The following is a 25,796-nucleotide window of genomic DNA, read 5'->3' on the forward strand; positions in this document are numbered from 1 at the left end:
GGAAGCAAGTCTGAGGAGCTTCCAGTGTTTCCATGGTGTAAGAATGAATAAAATAATCTGATGAGATACCTCACTAGTAATTGCATGTAAAGATTTTAGCCTTAGCTCTGAGCAATGAAAAGGCAAAGCGTCTGGATAGCAATATAAAGCATTCAGAACTGCAGTGAAAGTAATAGTGTATATTTGGGAAGAATTCAGCACGGGTAAAGATAAAATGCTAATGCCACTTATGTGTACAAAGCTTTTTGTAAATAAACTATGGAGTGGCTTTAGTACAAAGCCACTTCATGTGTAAATCAAGTAATTAATTTTCCAAAACGTTCTGACATTTATGTCCTGGAAAAGCTAATGCATTTTAATTAATGGGTTGTTATAGATGGCTTTTCTTGTATGATTTTCTGTTTGCTGTTTATTGACATGAGGCAAATGACTGCTCATGATCAGTGTTTGAGGGCAAATTTGTTTATTTTAATAAAGAGATTTTTTGACAGATACAAGACTGTATCCTTAAGTATTTTGAGGGCAGTGAGGTGTTTTAAGTAAGTGAACATGAATGTTTCTTATCCTAAAGAAAAAACTGATCATGCTTTAGATGAGGTTCACATGAATCTTATGAATAATGAATTATACATTTTTTTTCAGCTAAAACTAAATCTCAAAAAAAAACTTTTGTAGAAAAGTAGTGGGCTACTTGTGTGAGTTAACTGATGCATTTCAGCTATTGAGAGAGATAACTTCATTGTATCAGAGCTAGATAGATTTAGGATATCTTTGCTATTTTAATGATTTATAAAGGACAAAATAAGCATGCTCTCTAGGAAGGTTTAATTATTCCTTGAATAATTTAGGAATTATTGGAAATTGTGTTCTGAGAGTTTATAAGAAGTGTCATATCTGTTAAAGCATGTAAACAATACCCAACTTTTATTACTGTGTTTTGATTTAATAGTGTTCTCAGGAGTGAACAGTCTATCACATCTGTTTCCTACCACAGCATACCCTTTCTGCTGAGAATTTCAAAAACTAAGATATTGACACCCTATAGCTGCCATTATTTTTTCTATAATAAAGTCTTAGAGCACATTTTCTCTGTGCCTGGTCTCTTCCTTATGCTGAAACCCTGCTTGGGCTTCTTGGTGGACTTTTCAGCATTATAATGACAGCTAGTATTCTTAAGGCTAATGTTACTTTAAATGGAGTTTTCTAGGCCTTGTTTTAAGTTGCAAATTAAATCCATTAAATTAATTCACAGTAGCACTTACAAACCTAAATGAGGAGCCTCCTAATTCTGTTTTGAGCTTGGAGTGCTGAATTGCTTGGTGAATACAGATGACTAATCTGCTGCATAGGTTTTTGTGCTAGATGTTTTGTATTGGGAAAACAGAAGTCACGAATTACCTTTATTAAAACCAATACCAACTTTGTGTACAGTTTGTATATTTTGTAATATAACTGAGATTGAGGTATTTCAGCAGTCCCTGAGGGATTTTGCAGGACAAATTAGTTGGAGCTAGGTAATTCTTTCTGAACAGCAGATATAAGAAGTGGACAGTGGCGGTCTCCTTTATATGAAACTTTGACTGTCGTGCCTGTAAGGATCCGTTTTTAGATCCTGATAGAGAGAGAAGAGGTTAGTTGCTGCTGCTCAGCAATTTTTGTAGATGAAGATTGCAATAGAGAATTGACAGTAAATAAATTGCTAGATTGTCTGTAAGTTCAGGTTGTTGTCACCATCTGTGATTTTACAGATACTCTGCTGTCACTGTTTTTCCCCTTTAGAGCTGTTTATTTAAGTTTTAAGTTCAGAGATTTAAGTTCATTTGAGTTCATGGTAAAATGCTGTGGGGTTTGAGAAGGAAACTAGGTTAGAGAATCAATTTGTTGGCTGAGTTAAAAAAATCCAACAACCTAAACACAACAAAAACAAACCAACCAGATAACCCCTACAGTTCAGACCTATTTAGCATGCTAGCTGTGTGTCTTTAGAATAGAGTGCTCACACAGATAAGATTTTTCAAGAGCCATAGTGTACTCTGAAAAAAGTGATGTCTGAAGTCAAGTCACAGGCATTAAGACTGGTCCTTTGAATCTACAAGGGCTGGGTAGGTAAACATTTTTATTTCTGGGATCCAGAAAAACCTTACAGTACTTACCTGGACTGATGTTACATCTCAAAGACGGCTTGCTTGGCCTAGTTATGTGCTAACCTATGCATCTTCATGTAGGCATACCCTGACAGGCTTCAGGCTCAGCTTCTTCATTTCTGTGCTTTCTATCCAAACTCTCCTAGGAGAAACCTGTAGCATAAAGGTGGAAAATGAGGTATTATTATTCCTTCATCCTTGGGATACCATAATAATCAGTCTTTGCTCCATCATAGCAAGGAACATGGAAACCCTTGAAGGGGTAGGAGGGTCAGAAACCCAAATCTGAAGCCAAAAAGCTTTGTACCCTTATTGTCAGTGCAGAATGATAAGCAGGCTTAATTGTAACCACCCATGGGTTGAGGCTATCTAAATTAAGCTTCTGATTTACCCTGGCCAGTCTCTCTTAAGGTTTTGTTTATGTTAAATTAATGTATGGTTGAAAACCAGTATGGAGTTTGCTGACTTGGATAGGAGAGTCTCAACGACACCTTCACCTCTGTGAAGTACTCCTGATAGAAATTTGTGACACCATTTGTACATGAGAGGTTAGGGCTGAAAACGTGCATGCATTTAATCTAATTTTAGCCACTGTGTATGAAATAGATGTGGCATCCATATCAAAACTGTAGTTACTGTACTAACATTCTGAGCAAAGTGGACAGGTGAGTTCATTTGCTGGGAAGTGCATTTTTAAAGCAAAGTAATGGTCTGTTGATAAGAGAACCTTTCTCACATGGAAGAAATAACAAGCCTGTAGAGAGGGAAAATCTTGACATATTAATGGTATTCTCTTTTTTGGGGGGTTCTGCTTCCAATTCTCTGTATTAGATGTGCTTTACCCTCTAGACTAGGTTATCAGCAACAGCAGTACTAATGCCTGGATATTAGTACTTTTTCAAAAAGTACCGATTTTTTGCAGTTTTCAAAATTCAGATACATGGAGCATATTAGCATGTCTGATTGTGTTACGTGCTGTTTTGATATGTGAGCATTGTTTGGAATTTCAAGTCAAATAGTAGGTTATGTCTAGATAATTCTACACTTTTTTTAGCTCTTGTGAAACTTGTCAATTTTTTATTTTATTTTTATTTTATTCCTGTGAAATTTTGTTTTGGCAGTAGGGAAATCTTGTGATATGTTTTGTTTCCAAATACCTTTGATGAAACACCTTCATTTTTATTTCAAAGTCCGGGAGAAACACACTAAAGAAAAATACGCATGTCTTAAATTTATTGCTTAAACAACACAAGTCACTGACATGTGATACTAAAGATCTGCCCAGGTCACAAGATAGCACTGACTTAGGGAGAAATATGGCAGAGATGGTGCATTAGTGTTCATGCTAGCTGTGTGGTTGGATTGAGCTGCTCTGGACAGCATACAGCTAGCATGGTTTCTAAATGAAGATTGGTGGCAGTTGTGCTTTATTCTTACCACTGTTGGACCCCACCAAACAGCTTGTAAATCCCTGAAGGTATGTTTAGAGAAGTATTGACTTTTGTGATTTTGAGAAATATGAATGCAGAGTTCTTAAAATAGCAAGCTTCACTAGTGGAATGTCCGGTGGCATTCTAGGATGTAGTTGAGAGAAAAGATATAAAACTACACTGCCAAACCTTAAATTATATATTTTTAGAAAGGAAATACACCTGTTATATTTAGCTTTGTAATTGGGTATTGAATTAAAATTGTTTCTTCCTACCACTTTTAAAGTTTTGTTCACTTTGGAAGCTATTCTATTTCCTACTTCAAGAAGAGGTAATGAATATGGGCTTGTGTCCATCAGTCAAGTCATATTAACATATGTTGCTGATTTTTGTGATATCTGCTTGAAGGCAAGGGAAGGGATGAAGTACAAAGTTATTTTTGGACGATTCTCCCAGCTATTAGAATTGCTTTTTGAAGTAGTGACTGTTGGTCATTGATGTTTTGAAAAAACACCTTTGCAGTCAATGTTGCTGGTCAAATATCAGTAATATTTTCCTTTTCCATGGAAAAGGAAATTTTGTCCTATGGATATTATTGTCACCCAGCTACTGAGTGGGTGTTGTACAGAATATGGAAAGAAATGGTACTTGACCTAAAACTGCTTGTAAAACGTTACTGGCACTATTAACTGATTGCTGCAAAGAAGCACTGTACATTTGATGTAGTAATTTGAAAGACTAAAATACTGATGATTCAGCTTTGTGTTAGCAACAAATTGTTCCGAGTCGGTGTGTAATATGAAAGCACAGCCTAATCCTGAATCCCCTCTGGTTGTGAAAAATCACTTAGCACTTGATATTAGAGTAGAGCAGTTCATGCTGGTAATGAATACAGTCTGCAGAGAACACTCGCAGATTCAGGCTTTCTGCAGTCAGAAGATGAGCTGCCAAACCTGTGCAGTTTTAGTTACGTAACTGCTTTTTCTCGCTTTGAATTATGCATACAGCCCACTGCCTCGCCAGAGACTTTATTATTTTTATTCCTAACAGTGCGACTGCGGGGCAGGCTCTGCCTTACCTCATGTGTGAATGTAATTGAGCAGAATGATCGCCATGACTCTCAAATATCTAACGTCTTTGAGAGTATCTTTTGCTTTCTCTACTGTCTTTTTTCCTTGTAGTTTTCTTTTTTTTTTTTTGCTGTTGTCTGTTTTCCTTTTGTTTTCACAGTGATCATTCTAGATAAGCCTTACTATGCATTGATTATGTATTCCTTTCCTCTTCTCCCCATGTTTTTTGGACCAAAACACTGTATTTGCTTTCCATACTTGCATAACACTGAATTTCAGTGTGGTGTAAGTTTTTTCCCTGGAGGTTGTCCTGGCACATCATGCAGCCGTGGATGAGTTAGGTATTCTGCCTGTACCCTGTGTTCTTTGGCTGTGTTTTAGTGCTTGGACTGTTGCTCTTGGAACTGCAAGTGCTTTCAAGTTTTTGTTTTGTTTTAATTATTGATATCTTACTGATATCATCTTAGGGACCAAAGGCATGAGGGCTTCCAGAAAAAAACCCTTGTGCTGTTGTCAGCTATCTGCTACATTATCTTCATTCTTTTGCCACTGAAGCCAGCATGTCTGAGATCACTCTGGAGAGCTGTTAATTCCTTTGTCTTCTGTATTGTGTCTTTCTAGTTCCTGTTTGGAGGAGAGTATAGGAAGCCAGAAATGAGGTTTCCAAAAATTATGGTATCCGTCATCTCCTTCCTTGCCCTCACTTTCTTACTTAGCACATTTCAAAGCTGATTTTCTTTCTAATCAAGAGGTTACTTGGTTCTATGTGTTTTCAACAAAGTTGATGCCTCCAGGAATAAGATGTTCCTTTTGTATGTGGAACATCAGTTATTTTGGGATTTATTATGTACGCAAGAGAAAAGCCTTATCCACAACCCCCCTTTCTTCTTCCTTTCTGCATTTTAATAATTAGACAATGTCATGCTGAGTAAACCGCAAGCAATCTTGGTAACATCAAAAAAAAAACAAACCCAAAACAGAAGTTTGAAGTCTGTGGCCTACAAAAGCAGCCATTTGGCACACTGTTGATACAAGATACAACATTCATTCAAATAATCCCTGCAGCCTGGAGAATGTGCCTCAGAGTTGCTCAGTAGTAATGCTTCTGTGGAAATTTCTCAAAGGAGAAAGAGCTAGTTGTGATGTGCTATTTTTGAACTGTTTATGCAGCCTCACAACATGCTTCCTTTCTGCCTTTGCTTTTCAGTTACAAAATCTAGAGATTACTGTTATCTAGAATAGAACAACCTGGGTGGATGTGCCCATGTGTATTAGTGGGACACAGTCTTCCAGCTCCCTGATAGTTCAGAAGCAAAAGATGTACCTACTGTGTGCATGCACAGTCTGCGAACGTTTGTATGACCAACATGTTTCCAGCTTCCTGTCACTGGCCAGAAACCTTTCTGTCTCTGCATTTATGAATATTGCATTAATGGTATGTTATGTAGTACTTGATAACATCCATTCTGGGTAGATGATGAGACATGGCAGCTCATGTTGATTAGGACAGCATCTGTCAGTTCCTATTTATCTCTTAATATCTATGCTAAAAATAACTGGAAATCTTTGTACTTAGGTCTGTATTTCTAGTTTTTTTATTCTGTGAAAATTATGCTAACTCATTATATAAATATTCAGATGTGCTGTAGGAAAGTGTAGAGGGAGAGGTAGAATAACCATGTTTTAATGCTATGAACCGATGAAATATCTCAATTTTATCTAAATACCATATCTGACCAAATCAAGCATTGTTTCCGATGGGCTTCATTCTTATCATATCCAGCACCAGATACTCAGGTTCACAGCATATTCCTAGCTGAAAGCAATGGTGCAAGAGGCAGATGGTGTTTGCTGTGACTGCCCCACCAGTGCAAAAGGTGGTGGTGTGTCTGCTGTTGAGAAGATTTCATGACCGCTGCCTTAAGCCTCATTCTTCCTTCTGTAAGGCTAGGAATATAGGTGTCACTGTTTAGCTGTCAGTTTTCACATAGACTCAGTGAAATTAACTCTTGATCCTTACCTCTTTTCAGAATGATGAAATAATAAAAAAAAGCCTGGTAAATATAATATTCTACAACATGATTAAATCGAGCTTGCTCCTCATTGTGTGCTTTATTTGGGGGTGTGGGTAGGGGTTGTTTTGGAGCTTTTTTGTTTTGAAAATTGGGGTAAAATTATAATGTAGAGATCATGCATCCTTGGCATTAAAACCTACATGAGTAAAATAAAGAACTTGTATTTCTTTGAATTTCTGAACAATGTGCACCTTAAAATTGTGGTCTCAGGGTGCTGTTGTATTTCATGAAAATACAACTCTTGAACAATAACAAGAATTAATTTTTGTTAATAGTGGTCTGAACAAATTTGTTTTCTTTGGAAGTTTAATGTTAAAATCTTGTACAACATATCAGTCCATTTAAAATTCATATACTTTTCATCATAAGCTTCTTCAAATTCCTTAGTTTGCAGCTCTCCTAAAGTGTTCAGAAAAGTAGAGGAATTTAAGAATAGGTGTACATCTTGGACAAGTTTTGAGGTGGTAAAATACAACAGATGTTAGGGACAGTAGGAGTTTATGGGAGAAAGAAAATAGCTAGAACCTTTCATAGCTTTTTAATAAAGTCAGATGACTTTTGCCATCTGTTCAATAATTTCTGCAGTGCATTGATTATTTATGCCCAGCAAATTGACTGTTGTGTGGTGGTTCAATGGTGCTCTTTAAATAGAGTAGGAGAGTACACAACACGGAGTACTAGCTAAAACAGCATTTAGTCTTTCTTTCTATGACCATAATCCAGAAAACCGTTCTGGGGTTTGGTTTATTTTACTTCCCTTTTTTTTTAATTTTTTTTTTTTTTTTTGCAAAAGGACTGTTTGTGGTGTTAGTTTCATGACTGCTCATGATGGTGAAATTGGAACACTCAAGCTCACTGATTTAATAAGGAGCCCGAGAATGGAAATACGTCAGAATCTTCATATGCAGCCAAAGCAGCCTTCCTGGCATCAGCAGCGGGCACTGAGCGTTTGTCCATCTTTTAGTTCATCCACACTGCCAGGGCCTTCTAAGCACAGAGGAAAATTTACAAACCTACGTGATAGTGTAAAAAAGAGTCCTACAAAAAGCACAGCAAAAGTAAAAGCTGCTAGTGGTTGGGTATCTGACGGCTCATGTTCTAATTGTTCTTTAGAAAAGGTATGTATTGCACAGTTATTTATAGATGCATATTTTTAATGACAAGTGTAGGAAGTATGTCACTTTTTTTGTCTAGTTTTATCACTGCTTTCTAGAGACTTTGTGTAACTTGGTTGTCTTTCATATTGTATTGCTGAAAAAGTAGCAATAATTGAAGTTTGTCTGGCAAAGAAATTTTTCTGCTCAGTGTTTTCCCATTTAAGATTGTTATTTTGTGGTACAGTATGGGATTTTGCAGTAATTTCTTGAAGGTGAGAAAAATCTGGCTTGCTTGCTTTTTGTTCTCCAAAATGTATCTTTTACGACATTACAAGAAGCTGCATTATGGAGTTTGCTGGTTTAGTTGGTCTGCTATAGGATGTGTATGGTGCTCTGATTTAATTTCAGGTTAGTTGGTATTTCCTCACAGAAGGAGTTACTCTGTGTTGGTTAAACATGAGAAAATGTGTGTGTTCTTCCTTTTCACAACATCTGGACTTAGTATTAGATTTGGAGGCATATATTTAAATTGATGACTTAAAGGCATTGTTATCTTAGCTTTTTTAAACATACCACTGTGTTGTAGGTGTTGGCACATTTATTTGGGCTGACAGGCTCTGTTAACGCGAGTTATTGTTCAAGTCATGCATTCCTATATCTAGTAGTGGTTGGAACTAGATGATCTTGAGGTCCTTTCCAATCCTAACTATTCTATGATTCTATGATATTTGTTTGCTATAGTTCATGTATATTTAAAACATGGTTTTTAACTGGTCTGCTATCTTCTTTCTAATTTGTGTTCATTTAAACCAGGATCATTAAATGTTTCAGTCAGACATACTTGTTTAAAGTTATTTTGAGGATAAGCTTTTTTTTTTTTTTCAGAATTCCTTAGTGTATTTTGGAGAATTCCTAAAAATTATAAATGCTTCTTAAAAATTCTGTGGAAGAAAAGCATTGAAAGTGATACTCTGGGCTATTGGAGCTTATTCAGCTGCTCTCAGATACCTGTATGATATAATCATTTTCAGACTGATTATGTGCTATACTAAAATAAAAATTAGTGGTGTTCTTTTACAAGGATGTCCCTGGTCTTCTTTGACTGACAATTAAAAGTACTTCAGTTTCTTGCATTGTCATTGCTTGTGGTAGCCATATTGCCTCATCAGTTCATTGTATTCCATGAAATGTCCAAGTGAAGACACTCTTACCTTTGTTTGGAGTTGAACATCCTGTGAAAGTGGTTGCCAGTGTTGTCTCCTTTTTCCTAACCCACATGGTAGTGAAGGAGACTCAAGAGGAACATAGCCAGGATGCTTGGAGAAGCAGGGAGCATTTTTTTAAGCAAAACCGACAGCACAAAGGAAAAATATGACAACAGTGCTAACAGCTTAGGAGACTGGAACCAGAAAGAATTAAAGGACTTTGAACAGTGTCAGTTTTGAAATAATGATAGAAATTGGAACTGGTTGTAAGGATTCTTGAAGCATTTGGGAATGACAGGCTCAGAGACATGTGGGAGTTAAGAATTGAGAAAAGAGAGAAAGCAGGAGGGAAATAAATCTGTCATTGGGGTGCAGATTGATTGGCCCATAAGGAAATCAGCTGTGACTTGGTCAGTTCTTTTTCTAAGCAGAAGGGCAGGGAGGTGTATGATCAGTATCTAAGAATAATTTCAGTTTGTTTTTAACCTTCTCATACTGCAGGAGTTGCAATTGTAAAGCTGGATTTTTTCTGTCCTGCTGGTATTTAGCTTTTCAGCACTAATGCTGTGTAATGTTTTGATATGTAATATGTGTATATTTGAAATTGTGGTTAACAGTATTTTTACTATGTACATACATGGGAAGCTGCTTACTTTGGAACAGGGCAGACTTGAAGCAGTGGCTTATTTTTTGCATGTGTAGAGCTTAATGATTGCTCAAACTGTTTAATTCAGTCTGTCCTCTAAAGGTTGCATCGTTCTTCCAGTAACTGGAAGTTTGTTGCCCTGAGTACTTCCTGCATCTGTTGCAAAACGTGTAGTATCACTTTTCTAGGCCAGTTTAGATGTTCCCTCACCTTTCTTTTTTGTAACACTAGAAAGATTGTGCTGTTGTCTATAGATGTAATGATGCCTAAATTACATTGGTAGTAGACTTTCAAGATACCAAATCTTGTTCTTACATCTTCCAATAAATGCAACTTTTTTCACCAGCTGTTCATTTTGGGTAGATGGAGTTGAAAAAGCCCTTTGTAGAAATACCATACATACATTTATTAAGGGTTGCTGCTCTTTGGCTGTTTCAGGTTTCTTTAATATTTGCTTTTACTCTTTAATTTAGTGTATAATATTGTTTTATGATGCACTGTGTTTTAAAAGATCTGACTCTTAAAATATGCTTAATACTATTATGTTCTGGTATTCTGGTTCATTTTCAGGATTTAGTATTTTCTGTGTCACTATGTTTTGTTTATAGATCACAAGAATGTCCTGTAACAACCAAGTTGCAAGGACTTTGAAGTGCTGTTCAGATTGTAATTTCAGTAATAGTTGCCAGTATTTCATGTTGCTGGCAGCTCGTTAACAACCAGCATGTTAATGTCCCAGAATGATTTGAGTCAATGTTTTGCTAAAAATGCTATTGGTAATCCTGTTCCATTACACGTGAAGTGTCAGTAAGCTTTGTGATTTTTATTTTAATGATAATTCCTAGACTAAAATTCTTTTGGTCTGAAGGTGTGTTGTAAACCTGTATGAAGATCTTTGAAACGTAGATAGAATCTATTTAGGAGCTTCTGTACATTTGACTAAAAATATTTCTTTGGGTTTTTTGCCTACTTCTGAAACCTTAATGTACTTCTGATTATACCCTTTTATTGAAAAGGAATATTAACTTTGTTCAGTGCTATCAACTTTAGCCAGTGTTTCCTTGCTTTTGCACACTGTTGTATATTGGTGAGGGGCTTCTGTTGTGAAACCAGTCCACAAAAAGCCTGAGTGTGTCTGCTGACATAAACAGGTTTTCTGTTGGACCCCAAAGTCTCATCACTCTGTACTGCAAGGTGAGTAGCTTGGTATAAATGAACAATCTGGATATGTCTTTCTACTTTGAGTTCTTTGGCATTAGCATGCGGAGAATGCATTGCCATATACTGTGTGGTGAAAGGTGGCTGTTTGTCTTCAGTTGTAGGTATAGTCTAAATCCATATGCTATTTCAGATTTTTTTTTAAAGCTGTTAAGTTTGAATTTTGTTGAAAATGTTTTCTGTTTTTTATTATTTTTGACAATTTGTTGGTGATTTTTAGCCCACAGAAGCTGTTCCTTCCTCTTCTCCCATTGTCCCTGTGATCCCTGTCCCACCAGTCCCTGCTGAGACCACTGTCATCCCATCCACCATACCACAGGTTTTTATTACTTTTTTTTTTGTTGTCATGTGTGTGTAATTTTGTTCAACTTTTATTTATGCAATTTGTTTCATTGTTGTGTTTAAATTAACCTTTTGGTATTCTCACACACACAGCTTTGAGATGAACTGTGGAATAGCCAAAATAGTAATACACTAATTTCATCCTAATTTTTGTTTGTTTTTATAGCAGATTTCAGTCAATTTAGAATACCTAGATTTTTGTATGGAAGTATATTAGTAAGCTATGAAATAACTAAAGAGAAAAAAGCAACCAAAAGAATGGAAAGAAATAATAGGACATTGTATGTTCACGTAATACTTTTAGAGCTATTTCATCCTTGCTGAAATGTTATTGCTTGATTTTTGTTTATGAGAAGAAAATTCTCTGTCTCATACAAATACTTAATGCATGTCTTTCACTGATTACACTTGCATGAAGTTTCCAATGTTCTCCAGGCATTTGTTAGTATTGGTGTCCTTGGGGGCACTATTGTGCCCCTTGAGGGTTCAATTCCCAGTGTATTTGACTTACAAAATGTGCTTCCCTTCTGGACCTTCATCCTTTAGGTCACATAATGTCCACATGCACAAACCCCAAGCAAACCACTGGAGGGGTGGGGAGGGGGAGAAACAAAAAACCCTCAAACCCTGTCAAGAGAAATGAAAGCAGTAAACATTAGTTAACATTAATATTCTGCATATAACTTGGAATATGTGATGACAGCATAGCAAGCTTATGGAATAATTTAGGATAGGTAGCAGTGACATTTATAGAATCCCATTCTGCTTTGATTTTTTTTTTTTGGAGGGGGGGATAACTTTTCTGTCACTTTCAGTGCGAGTGTCTCAAATGATGAAAAGATGGACCACTTTTTGGAATTATGTGGTAGCAGATACTGACTTTAAAAAGGAATGAAGCTGTGCAGAACATTACTGGAATATTTTTGTAGTCAGTATTTTTTTTCCGAAGTTCTGCTTTCAAGCCACATGGCTAAACTTCCAGCAGGTGCTGATTTTTTTTTTTAATTAAAAAGTCTCTTCTACATTGTTAAAAATTTTGCATAATCCAATAATTATGAGAAGTTTTACAGTCGGCTGTTTTATGTTGCAAGTTCTGGTGGATGTGTGTCTACACAAATTTGTCACCCATGCTTTTCCCAACAAACAGATCAGAAATCTGATTAGTTTCAGAAATACTTGTTACAGAGGGATTATGCCCACATCAGGATTTGGGGCACACTGTCTAGTGCAGCCAGTGGACTTCTGCTGTCAGCCTTCATGGATAAAGATTACTGAGTCTCCAGTGGCTTGTACTTCAGGGAATTGCCACTAGGCTAAAGTTAATCTAAAGCAAAATAATTATTTCTGTATGTATTTGTACTGTCTTTGGCTGCCATTGTGGTGACAGTAGTACTGCCCACTGATGATGCTGAATTATAGGCAGAAAAGTAAGAATTGTGTGATCTGTGTCTTTGACTGCATAGAAATGTCTGCAGGAGTTAGCTGTATAATTCTGCCCCGTTGTTGATTCTAAGCAATTAGAAAACACTACCAAAAATTGTAACCAACTTTGGATTTGGCAGATGCATTTTTGAGGAATAGATGTGTCTCTGTGATTTGTTAATCACTTTTACCCCCTAGGCAAACCCTTAGTCTGCTTGTAAACAAACTTGTCAAATGGCTTTTAAATATTTGAACAAGCCCTGGCACAGAAGCTTGAAATTGTTAGATGATTTGGAGAGCTGTTGCAAAACAGACTGAAATACCAGGTCATTCTTCCAGAAACCTTTGATGTTTTGATTTGTATGTTGTCTTGCATCTTTGCAGTGTCCAGGCACACCTTTAGAATGCCTGACACAAAGCTATTCTCCTTCCTGCTTGGAAATGATGGCAATTTACTGCTTCTTGATAGAGGATTCAGATAAATGCAGGAGGAGTGTTAAGACCAGTCTCTTAAGTTATGGAAGGTGTTTTGCATCAGTTGACTAGTTTGTGCCTCAAACATACACTATTCATGTAGAAGCCCCACCTAGTAGTAGCAATTTGCGGTTAGACTTCCTCTTCTTTCTTTAAGACATTAAAACACTTGTCAGCCTCAAGAACAGATACATGAGAAGGCAGCTGACACTGGCACTGCTTTTTTAACTATCCTTGGATAGTGCATTAAGTTAACAATATTAAATTATTTAAAAATCAAAAATTGTGAAATGTAAAGAATATGACTGAACTTTCAAAATGAATCTTTGTTTTCTATTTCTAAATTAAAAATCTTTTCGTAGTTGCGGCACAAATATAAAATAAATATATGTACACTAGTCTCTTGTAGATTCAGTGGAGATGAGAAACCTAATGCCTCATATTTCGTCAGGCTCTCATTAATAAAATGCTTTGTTTTGTTTAGGTTTTCTTAAAATTGTGTTAATTGTAAAGCTCTTACAGGGATAGTGATGAATAATTTGTTTGGTATTTTTAATACAGGATCTTTTAATCTTATTTTAACAGAATTTGCGCTTGAATAAGAAATCAGAATGTAATTTAATGGCAGAAAATGTGAGGAATAGCATTGTTTTGACAGATTTTTGTTGGAATACTAGTAACTAATAGTTGATTTCTGTACATGCTTCTACTAAGAGAATTGCTGGGTGAGAGAGGTTTTTGATAGCATCTTTACAGACTTTAAGCTTTAGGAATTATGAGTTCTTCAGAAGTATGTTGTTATGGTATTGAAATTAAAATGCAGTTGAATCGCAGAGGTCTGTGAGTTTAATGCTAACTTCTATTGCAGGCTGTTAAGCTGTCTCTAAATTTATTTCCACACACATGTGCATACATAAGTGATTAAACAAATAAATAATGTCTTAATTTTAAAATTATGGATCTGTATATATATAAATCTTTGCTTCATAGAAACAATAAGGACATTAGCTTTCATCGATCTACACATTTGGTTGGTTGGTTCTTAGAGAAGGCTAGATGCTGCCTGTTTCAAAGGCAGATACTTGATGTAAAAATAGGGAATCTGTTGGATGCATTTCACATGTAAATCCCGTAAGTCTGTATGGAGATTTTTTTTTTCTCCCAGTTGAAACCACATTTTTTTGCAGAAGAAAAATCTCATTAACATCAGAGAGTAAAAGTGTTAGCTTACCTACCAGTTCCTGCCTAGCAAGAATGGTATACTACTTCATATGTGTAACAGTAATATCTGACTACTTACTGCTTGTGAATCCATTACAATTTTCTGATGGAATCACGTGCTGCTGTGGTAAGTGAAGTTCTGCTGTGGATTTGCTTTCACAAGTCAGTTTTGTAGATGCTTTTTCGCAAAGTCTGGATTTCTGTAAGTTTCCAATTTGCAGGTTGAAGAGGAAAGCAGGGTGGGGGAAACGGTTTCTTGGTATGAAGAAAGAGGAGCACTGGTTGATGAAGCAACTTCTGAATGTCATACCACAAGTACTACAGTAACTGATGTATCAAAAGATAGCATGACTCAGTTTTTGTTTTGTTTTTGAAAAACAATATAATAAATGACAGAACTTGTGTATAAAATACGAGTTTGGAGATTTTAAGAGCGTTGCTTAGTGGAAAAAACCCCAAACATTTCAGGGTAGAAACAAGGGTTTCAGTAGGTGAATCCTGGAGGTTCTTAAGCTGAGGCTCTTTTAATAGAACTTTGAGAAACACAGCAAATTAAATATTTATAATTATCATTAGTGTTGCTTTCTCTTGTGCTGTATAATTATTTTTTTTCTTTTGTTAAAGGCAAACCCTCCTCCCGTGTTGGTGAATACAGATTCTTTGGAGACACCAACATACGTAAGTCTACACTTCCTTTCAGTTATAACTTAAGATAATGCTTTGTGTATGTTGTTGTGTAGATCTGTTGTTACTGTTTTATAAAACTGACTTTACCTCTGTGGCATTTGATTTCACTAGCTGGCCTGATGGTCATTTGAAGTCCTTACATACCTGTTTCATACATTAAAAAACAATAAAGAAGCAAAAGCAAACAAAAAAAACCCACAGTTGTTTGAGGTTCCAGAGTTTATGTTCAGAGAACAGTCTGTTTCTTCAGCTGTGTAGGCAGATGCTTTAATATTTAATGTGCCATTTCTCTTGCGTTTCTCATAAAAACACTTCTTCATGCAGTGGCTACGCTTAAGATTTTGGTGTTCTAAATGTTCATAACAATGACTTGGTTGTGTTTGAAGAGGAAGTCCCTGCAAATAAAGCCTGGCTTAGTATATGTGAAAATTTGCAAATGGTGGAATTGACAGTGATTTTTATCATTTGATGTATCCTTGCTCCTGTCTCAGCTAATGTTTGTTAGAAAAAATAAATTCAAAAGTTGTTGTTTTTTTTTTTTTTAAAAGACTGTAGAACTGAGCTAAACTGGAAGATAAAAATGATGGAGATTCTTGTTTGCTCCTGTTTATCCAGATGATATTTCAAAATTGGGTTGGAGGTTTGTACATAGAAATAAACAGCGCAAAAGCATTGGCTTTGTTTTGCCTAACAGTAATGACTAGGGAAATGAATCCCTGTCCTTGTTATTTATAAAAAAAAGCACAAACAAAAAAAAAATCAAACCAAAAACCCCACATACTGATCAGTCATCATGAACCATTTTCCAGGTACTGTAATGCTGGATGACTAGTTCAGTTAATGCATGTTGTCATCCTTGTAAGTAAATAGCTCAAGGAGTAAGCTAACATACAAACTTCCTGATCACAGTGGCTCCTTTTGTGTCAGTGTAGTAATAGATATAGTTTCATGTATTCATAAGGTCAAGACCACTTCCCCTTTTAATGGGCAAATATCACGTGTTGAAACCACAGGATCTTTTCCATTAAACAAACCACTAAGGAAATGATAATTTTTGAGGTACTGCACAAAGAAGATGATAATAATCTGTTATGTCTGGAATGGACATGGCTCGTATTTTTGTGAAGGGGAGAATAATTCTAGATTGAGGAAAGACTGTAGTGAGGAATAAATGAGCTTGACAGTATGTAACCCATGAAGGTTCATGTCCAGTTCTTGGAGCTTTTAAATATGTTACATAAAGATGCAAGGAATCAAGTAGACGTGATTTTAACTTTCTTTGGGTTGTATTCAAGTCCCCTTTTTTTATTCTCTGCTAGAAAACCGTACAGATCTTTTAAAATGCTTTCTTCTATGCATGTTTTGTGTCCTTAAAATCTTGAATAGTATATTAAAAAGTACAGAAGACTACCAGGGATCTTAAGAATACACGAGATGCTTTGTAAAGTAGTAGTATAAATGCTGTTTCTTACTTTGTTAAATATTTAATCCTAAAAGGCTTGAAATAGGGAATTTCCTGTACCTGCGCAGTGTATATGTTCCTCTAGGTAACTGTGGAGGAATGAATTTGAGTTCCAAGATATCTTAGTAATTAAAAAATGTTAGGGTTTTTTTTTTATAATTACCTAGTAATCATAAAAATGTTTATAATGTTTCTATATTAAATATTCCTAAGAATTTGATATTTCATTGTTTTGGCTTAATTTAGATATTTATTGCCTCTGTTACTTGATTCTATTCCAGTTCTGTAGATGCCAAAGAATGTCCTTTCTAGCTTAGGGATAACAAGGCTTACTTCAAGTATTGGGGCTTTTCATGTAGCTTTATCAAATAATCTTCTAAACTTCTCTTTTTGGTCCTGTTTTAATTGGCTGATCTTTATATGTAACATGATAAATGCTAATAGAATAATATAAACAATTGCTAAACATAGCTTTATAAGGATCTTGCCCATTTCTAGTGAGAAGTGGCATAAAGCATCAATCTTTGATTCTTCTCTGCTCCGTGAGAAGCAAGTTTGAAAATACTGCTCTTTTCTATGCAGTTTCTTCTGTAGCCCATGACCTCTTATTTTTTTCTCAATTTCAACTTGCCTTATGGCCTGAGGAACATCTGAGGATGTCAAGAGCACTTTGATTGGTTTGGTTGTTTTTCCTGGCGATCAGAAGAAGAGGCTCTCTGCTCTAGATTACCTGCATAGAGCAGCCTGCTCTCTGAAATCTTGACTTTTAAACTCATAGAAATTCATGTACAGTGTGAAAATCCCATGTCCCCTCTGAGCTCAGTGGTCACTGAATCAGCTGAGATTTGGTGGGAGTGAACTGCCAGCCAAACAAACTGTTGTGTAAAGTATAAAATACTTTATAAGTCTCAATTTTCTTTCTTTATAGGTCAATGGCACAGATGCAGATTATGAGTATGAAGAAATTACTCTTGAAAGGGTAACGTGATAACTATCTTTCTGTATAATACTTTAATACTAAGAATTAGCCTCTTGATACTGCTAAATGGCAATACAAAACAAACCACTCTTTACTGTTTTGATTCCTCCTCTCCCATGTCCCCCTGCCTTTTTTTTCTTTAGGTAGATTATTTAAATAAAATAAAAATGCACCCAGTTGCTGGAGCAGGAATAGCAGTTTTTATTAATATCCTTGACCATTAAGAGTAATTGGGGGAAGGTTCTTCCTGAGACATACTGCCTTTAATGTTATTATCTAGGCTTGTAGAGATCAGTAATACAAATTATGATCTAATTTCCTATATTTGCCATTTATGATAGGTGTTTACTTATACCACTAAGTTTTATATTGAGATTCAGGCTTCCAGTTGACATTACAAGTGACATATTCATTGCTTTGTTATATTTGCAATTTTGAGATCCATCTCAGTTCCCTTTTACTGAGTTGCACTGTTAACAAAAAGGAAAAAATGGTTATATTTGATGCCTGTGCAGTTCTGGTGGTTACTGAGAAGGTGAAGAGTTCTTCCAGTAAGGGAGGGCAACCTTCAAAGAGAAATGTCTGTCTGAATCTTTGCATCTGCTAGGGTGTATTATGTATGTGACACAAATCACTTGGAGCTTCTCCAGGAAAAATAATTATTTACAAATAATGAGAAGCAAATCTTTGTATGAATAATCTCAAAGATCTAGCTCACTAGACAGGGAAGGTTTTTGTGTAGTTCACTTCAAAGAGAAAGCTGTGGAGTTGGGACTGTATCTCTTAGGTTTATGTAATGATTTAAGTTCTGGTTACATCTGTGAAAATAAGTATAATTATATCTTACAAATGGTTGTATGTAGTATACTGCTTGAAGCGTCCTTTAACATTTTTTTATCACTGAAAATTATACAGATGTGGTTCTATATTGAATCAAATAGATATGCTAGAGTGTCTTTGTCCCCAAAAAAGAAATGTGTAATTAATTTTTTTCCCCCCTCTGCCTTCAGGGAAATTCAGGACTTGGCTTTAGCATTGCAGGTGGTACAGACAACCCACATATTGGGGATGATTCAAGTATTTTTATTACAAAAATTATAGCCGGGGGTGCAGCTGCACAGGATGGAAGATTACGGTATGATGATTTTCTGTGTTGGGTTGCTAAATGTTTATTATTATATTTTCAAACAGTAGATAAAACATTTTCTGTTACTTCCAGTAGTTTTATCATGCTGTATTACATTCAGTAAGTTTTTCTTACAGAAGTGGTTTGTAAACAATAAAAAATGCTTGAGTTGCCCAATTTCCACCCTTCCCAACACCCTCCAATAAAATCTGCATGTAAGTGAAATTAAGCATAATTATCACCTTGTCTGTTTGGGGATATCAATTGATTGTGCTGTATATTTTGTAGTCCTTAATTCAATATGTAAAGGAAAAGCTTAGATTGCATAGGTAGCTCTTGGTTTTCTATGTGCAGATTTTCTGATCTGCAACATAGTTGAGCTTAATAACAACCCTGTTTTATGCCTGGCATGCTGTGTCTTCATTTTTCAAAGATACTGCACATCTTCAGAAGCAGTATTTTTTATTTAAATTGAGTACTCCTTCTCCAGTATGCCCCATTTTCTTATTTATGGACTGATACTACTACTGAACTCCTAGTGAGGAAATGTTGGCATATTACTAGATGGTAGCAAGTGATACTTGAAATTAGCCTTGGAGGCTACTGTTAGAAGTTAATAACAAATTGTGTTGAATATTTTTTCTAACCCAGAACAGTCTTTAAGTATATTCCTGTATTACTGTATGGAAAAAAACCCACATCTGATTATAGGACCAGCTTTTTTCCCTTGTGTTGTCGCAAACTTGCCCTGTCATTTTCTGTGCAAATGACGCATTAGGGTTTTTAGTCCTAGTAAGTGTATTCCAAGGCTTCATTTTAGCTGTTGCCCATTGTCAGAGGTACATCTGGCAGAACCTGGTGACAGGTGGGTCAGGCGGGTCAGGCATTATTCTTGGTGTAATGAGAGCTCAGTGTTATTATAGCAACATGTTAAATAGAATGGAAGGTCAGCCCTTAAACAGCTTGTGAAAAGCAGGAATGGAAGTTGACTTGTTCCTTTCATGGCTTAAAACTAGTGTGTTCTCATTGTGTGTCTTCTAGGTTCTGATTTTTTTTTTTATTCTTTCTTACAGGCCTAAACAAAAGGTAGTTTGTACAAACCTCAGCTCAAAATACTGTCTAAAATAATAAGTATAGTGTTCTGTAGATAAAATATTAGGCTCCTAATTTGTCTGCTCTGCTGTAACACAACAGCTGAACATGACTGTTTCTGTCTCTAGGGTTAACGATTGTATTCTACGAGTAAATGAGGTGGATGTTCGTGATGTGACACACAGTAAAGCAGTTGAAGCACTGAAAGAAGCGGGATCAATTGTAAGATTGTATGTCAAAAGAAGAAAACCAGTCACAGAAAAAATAGTGGAAATCAAACTTGTAAAAGGGCCTAAAGGTACGTAGGAAATACACAGCTTCTGTTTCACAAGAAGGATAAAGTAGATGATAGATTTCTGCATTTATTTTCCAAAATAAAATAGAACCTTGCATATAAAATTAAAGGAAATACAGAATAATGAAAGATAAAATAATGGCATCTCAGATGCTTCTGGATTTTCATCCATGTGTCTTGAACTTTTTTTGTTGAATGCATATTTTTTTTTCAAGTGATGAAAATGTTATTCTGATAACATTTATTAATTTGAAAATATATTACAAATGGGAATAAAATATTTAATTAAATTATCCAGAAAGGGTCTTGAAGACATGAAAAAAAAAAACCGAAGTATTGCTTTGTTTCTGTATGTGTAAATGTAGGACAGTGGTTCTTTAAATGTCAGTGGTGATGATTTAGCTCTGCTGTGAGCATCTCTCACAAAGTATTACATAAATTATTTAGCTTTTGATTTTCAGAAATTTTGTAAATGTTACGTATTTTCCCGAACTTTCTGGGAAATTATGGAGTTCACATGGAAAGGCATCCAGTATTGCTTCAGCTAGAGCCTCATATTTTTTTGTTATGTGTAGGTGTGATACAAGTAGCTTTATTAGGAACATAATAATGTGAATCTAATGAATGCTAAAAGGTTTCTTGAGTAATGACTTTATCTTCAAGCAGGTCTTGGTTTCAGTATTGCCGGTGGTGTGGGAAATCAGCATATACCTGGAGACAACAGCATATATGTAACCAAAATCATTGAAGGCGGGGCAGCACATAAGGATGGCAAGCTTCAGATTGGAGACAAACTTTTAGCTGTAAGAAAGAGCTGCTTGCTTTTTTTTTTTTTTAATTTATTTTAATGGTCATTCACTTTTAAGCCCAGTAAGGGCATGATTCATTTTGTGCTTAAGCAGCCTGCTGGTAGAGTGTTATTTTATAGAAATTGGTAAAAAAATTGATATTGCCAGAAAATCACTGATAAGTGTTAAATCTCTAGCATTTAACACCCTCTCATCAAGAAATCTGTTCCTCAGCCCAGTGTTTCATAGAAAATTTGTGTGTCTATTTCTGATGCCTGCATTTATTTTCCTGGGATCTGAGTGACAGGCTTGTAAACCAGCTTACAATGGGATTGTTTCTCTTTTCAAAGAATAATAATCGAAAGGAACTCCTTGTACTGGTGGCTGGCCAGCTTGCAGTGGAACTGCTGCTTACATTGAATTTCAGTGTTTCTAATGCTTTCACTGGGGTAGTTTTTTGTTTTTTTTTGGGGGGGGGTAAAGGGGGTTAAGCTTAAAATACTTTGAAGTTGAATTTTCTATGCACAAAGAAAAACAACTTTGAGCTTTCTTAAATTCTGTCTGCAAATGTAGTTGTCCAGCTAGGAAAACAAGAGCCAGAGCCGGGCTCTGAATGAATTTCTGAGCTGTAAACTGAACTCTTGTAAGTGTAGCTGCTCTCCCCTCCTACGTCTACCAAGCAGTACCTGCATCTGTAGGAGCTCTGAGTACATCTTTACTCAGAGTAGATGACAGCAGAATATGCACTCTATTGCTCTTTGATCAGTAAGAAACTGACTCGAAATGTTTACTGCAGTTTCCCATCTGTAAAAAGACTTTGGATAAGTTTATTGCTTAAAAATACAGAGCTGGAAAAACTGAATCCCCTTACAGATACAGAATCCTGCTTTTTTTAAAGTATTATGAATGAGATCTTCGTGTTAAATGTAGTTCTGTGAAATCAGTTCAAGACATGAGACCTTAATATGAGAATTGGGAGTAAAAAACAGAGATTGTTTACTATATATTTTATCTATATATACACTATGTTATATTTCCTATTAACTGCACACTTTCATATGCCATGCAGATTAACAAAGCCAAGACCCAGCTGCTTGATGATAGTGCTGTTAATATGTTAGGTTTTAAAATCTGCGTCATAGGAACTTTTTGATAATAGGACTCCCCTGCAATGCATGGGCACTAGAAAATTTGTTTTTATTGACATACTGCTTTCCAGTGTTATAATTTGTCACCTGTACAAGAAATAACTTGCTTGTATTGTAAAATACATGGAAGGTTTTAAGGACTAAAACTTTTTATTGTAACTTATTTAACTCCTTATTTTAAGGAATAAGGAATTGTTGCAAATATCAGAATTTTGTGACAAATTACTTTGCCCAGTATAACTTCAGCCACTAAAAAAAAATGCTTGACAAAATAAAAGTAACTCTATAGTAATATGAAATACTGTTTTGGGGATGTAAGGAGCATATGCAATGTGGAGTTTGATATAGTGAACATGATGTTCTAATTTATTGTAGATGTAATTATTCCCTGAAATCATTAAATTAGGAAAGAAGTGAGTAAAATGTCATCTATAATATCTTCTGGTTAGTAGAATTTCACCTAGTTAAAGCTTTGACCACTAATGTAGAGATAAGCTGCCACATTTGGCAGAATGTAACTTTCCGTGTGTGTTTAAGTTGTACTGCATTGTCAATGCACTGCAAAATACCTTTTCCGTCACCAGGAGTGGCTGGAATTTAAAGCTGTTCAAAAATAAAAATAAACCAGTAAGAGGATTTTAGAAACTTTTTAGGAAACTTTAAGAAAGTACAAATGGAAAATATTTAACCAGTAGTTTTCTTCCTACAAATAACAGCTGACAATGCCCATTTGTTTTTACACGGTATATAAAGTGAAGTCATCCAAGGAAAGTGTCTTTGGTCCTTCGGATTCAGTGAGGGACAAGCCCTGTTTCTCGTGTTGCCTGGAACAAACTGCAGAAATTGCTTTCCTCTTCAAAATATGGAAAAGAGGACAGTAACTCAATTACTAAAGCTTTATATGATGCAGAAATTGTTAAAGAATTTTTTGTTTGTTTGTTTTAACTGAAGTGATAGAGTTTCCCTTGTAAAATTAAACTAGTTCTTGTTACTTGGCATGGAAACCAGTCACTTTGGGATCTTCTCCAGTTTTGAACCCTACTTTACTTCTTGCAAGAATATGTTGTCCCATTGTAATGTCTAGAGCTTAATTATGCCATGACAAGAGTATGTGGGATATATTCGTACTAGAAGTAACTTTTTCTGTCTAGTGCTTGTAGTAGCATATTGTGTCAGTGCTGTGATTGTGCATACTTAGGGCATTTTGAGTGTCATATTTGTCCCATTAGTTTTCCAAAGATATGTGCTGCTTTTGCAATATTACAGTCAATACAGTTTATTATAATTTCTCGAGGAAAGATTTGCCTGTCTTGTATTTCAGAGCACTGTGAAGCATCTCTTACGTAACTTCTGTGCAAACAACTGTCTGTGGCACATGGATCCTAGTAAAGACAGAGCCAGACTAGAGTGCTCCAGCAGCTTTCAGGGAATGTCCAATGAAAAACATACATTTTTCCATGTTGAGAATTTGTTTATGTTTTTTCTCTTTAGGTGAACAGTGTTTGCTTAGAAGAAGTTACTCATGAAGAAGCAGTGACTGCCTTAAAAAACACATCTGACTTTGTTTATCTGAAAGTTGCAAAACCCACCAGCATGTTCATGAATGACAGTTATGCCCCTCCTGACATCACGAACTGTAAGTCAAGCTTATCTTTGTGATTTAATTGTTTTTTCCTTGAAGGCTTTAACATACCTATTTTTAGTATTTTAACAGTTTAAAGCTTTTTAAAATTATACAGTGAAAAAATCTGATACAAGAAAGTTGATTAGTCAGGAGAATTGTATGCTGAACAGAATAACATAATTTATGTACTGAAAAGACAGCAGCAGTGGGGCTCCATGTGTTTCTGTGACTAGTGGCCTAGTCCTAGTGACTCAATGTTTCTGATCACTTGCCGATTAGTACAAGGAGAACATGTGTCTCATTATCCCAAAGGCTGTGAAGAGTAACAAACAATGCATTGCATTTGCATCAGTGTACTGAGCAAAAGACAACACTATTTCAGGTAGAGGTTAGTGATGTTCTGACTTCCCCCTCTCCCTTCCAGTTTTCTTGCTTTTTCATGAGCTGCCCTTATTTGAATAAACTGGATGGGGAGGAAGGGGGAGGTCTTCACCTCTGATGCCTGTCTGCAGATGTTGTGTGATTATGTGTTAACTTAAATCTTACTTCAGTTTTGACATACTTGGTGATTCGAAGGGAAAAACCAGTGAATGCTGTATTGAAAATAGTTCCAAGGATTTCTTGTCTACATAAGGGTACTACTTACAGGAATCTTTTTGAAGTCAGATGTCTGAATCCAGAAAATTAAGGGTGGAACTACAGTGTAAAGAAAAAAATTGAATTTAATGTACTGTTTCTTCAAGAGAAATATTGCTATTTCATATTTGGAGAAAGGGATGAGGATCATATAAGACTGAAAAGGTGGAGTTTTCTGAATGACCACATTTACTCGTCACATAAAATGCTTCTTGGGAGAGTTATTTTAGGGATTTTTTGTTTGTTTGTTTGTTTCCTGCTGTTAGATATGAGTAATTGGTGTGTAGCACTGATCTGTTCCAAGTATTACTTAATTTGAACAAAACAGTACTTTTGGACTAAAAAGCCAGTGATATAATCTGAACCAATATGTAAAGAACCCAAAGTGTTGGATAATCATAGCTCTTAGACTTCTGTAGTAAGTCCTGTGTCAGTAGGGAATGTAAATTCCATCACTAATACATATGAAAATGTTGGCCATTCAGTGGATCTTGGAAAAAAAAAATCCAGTATCTTGTTAGTATAAATGCTTTTAAAGTTATTCAGCTGAAATATTACTAAAAAGGTCTAGAACTTGCTATTTAAAAACTCCATTACCTGTATAGTGCATACTGTAGAAGATCAGTCAGAAAAGGATCTACACAGTTCAAGAGACAGAGGATTTGCTTTGTATACAGGCATCCTTTGAAGACATTATTAATGATACAAGTTCAACTCCTAGGCAATTTTAAAGTATTTTTCCTTTGTGTCTCTGTGCATTGGTACAGTATATCCATCCTGCATTGGGAAATAAAATACTGCAAGGTAGGGAATAATGTCACTAGAGACATAATAAATGCCTTATCATTCTTTAAATGGCATAAATACAGGAAGAGAAGACTATTTAATAACAGTAAATGACAATAAAGTTTTAATTATATTTCCTATTTTTGAGATTACAGGTGTGATGGGTGTTCTCAATTTGCAGATAATAGGAAAACAATAGGAAATCTTCCTTTTTTCTGTGTAGAACTGTTATGGCAAGGGAGAGGGGGTGGATTTGGAAATACAGTTTCTTCATGAGAATCTTTGACTTTTCCTGTCAAAGCAAGTTCATTTTATGCTTGTAATTTTCTGTTCATTCAAAACACAGTTCCTGTATCAGTTACATCAGTAATAATATTTACTTGGAAGTATAAGTTTAGATCTGATTTAGTGTTCAGAAAGTGATGGCTTGCCTTTTATTTCTGTCACATTCCTCAAGAATAATTTTTGGGTATAATTTCCAGCTAAAATAGTTTAGGAAAGGCACAGGAGCTTTTTTTTTTCCCCCCACAAACTCCATACAGAGTCTTTTTATGCCTTGTTTGCTTTGACAGTGCTGAGACTATCAGCCTTGAGAAAGGACGTGACTTTCCTAAGCAAGCAGCATATGTGGAACTTTATAAATGATGGTAGCCAGTGCTGGCAGGGAGCAGTCCACTGGTCTGAAATAATAAGCTGTTACATTGTTTGATAGCAGAGTTTTAGTTACATGGGGAAAAGATACAAAATATGAAAAATAAGGATGTGTGACGGGATAAGGTGGTATGTATTTTTTAAACATGATTGAATGAAAAGCTTAGGAACCTTAAAA

General features: G+C 35.6%; 1 protein-coding gene across 1 annotated transcript in view; it reads left to right on the forward strand.

Annotated features, from left to right (window-relative positions):
- LOC117438393 (disks large homolog 1-like) overlaps window positions 1-25,796 on the forward strand; it is a gene marked incomplete at its 5' end in the record, with an annotated part of 59,229 nt that overhangs the window by 27,448 nt on the left and 5,985 nt on the right. Inside the window, 7 exons of the mRNA XM_034073932.1 lie at window positions 11,106-11,204; window positions 14,969-15,022; window positions 17,422-17,472; window positions 18,483-18,607; window positions 19,819-19,988; window positions 20,652-20,788; window positions 23,413-23,557. Of these exons, the coding sequence (XP_033929823.1) occupies window positions 11,106-11,204; window positions 14,969-15,022; window positions 17,422-17,472; window positions 18,483-18,607; window positions 19,819-19,988; window positions 20,652-20,788; window positions 23,413-23,557 (781 nt within the window). The remainder of the gene's footprint in view (window positions 1-11,105; window positions 11,205-14,968; window positions 15,023-17,421; window positions 17,473-18,482; window positions 18,608-19,818; window positions 19,989-20,651; window positions 20,789-23,412; window positions 23,558-25,796) is intronic.

The sequence above is a fragment of the Melopsittacus undulatus genome, unplaced genomic scaffold, assembly GCF_012275295.1.
Source record: "Melopsittacus undulatus isolate bMelUnd1 unplaced genomic scaffold, bMelUnd1.mat.Z mat_scaffold_219_arrow_ctg1, whole genome shotgun sequence".
Taxonomy (NCBI): Eukaryota; Metazoa; Chordata; class Aves; order Psittaciformes; family Psittaculidae; genus Melopsittacus; species Melopsittacus undulatus.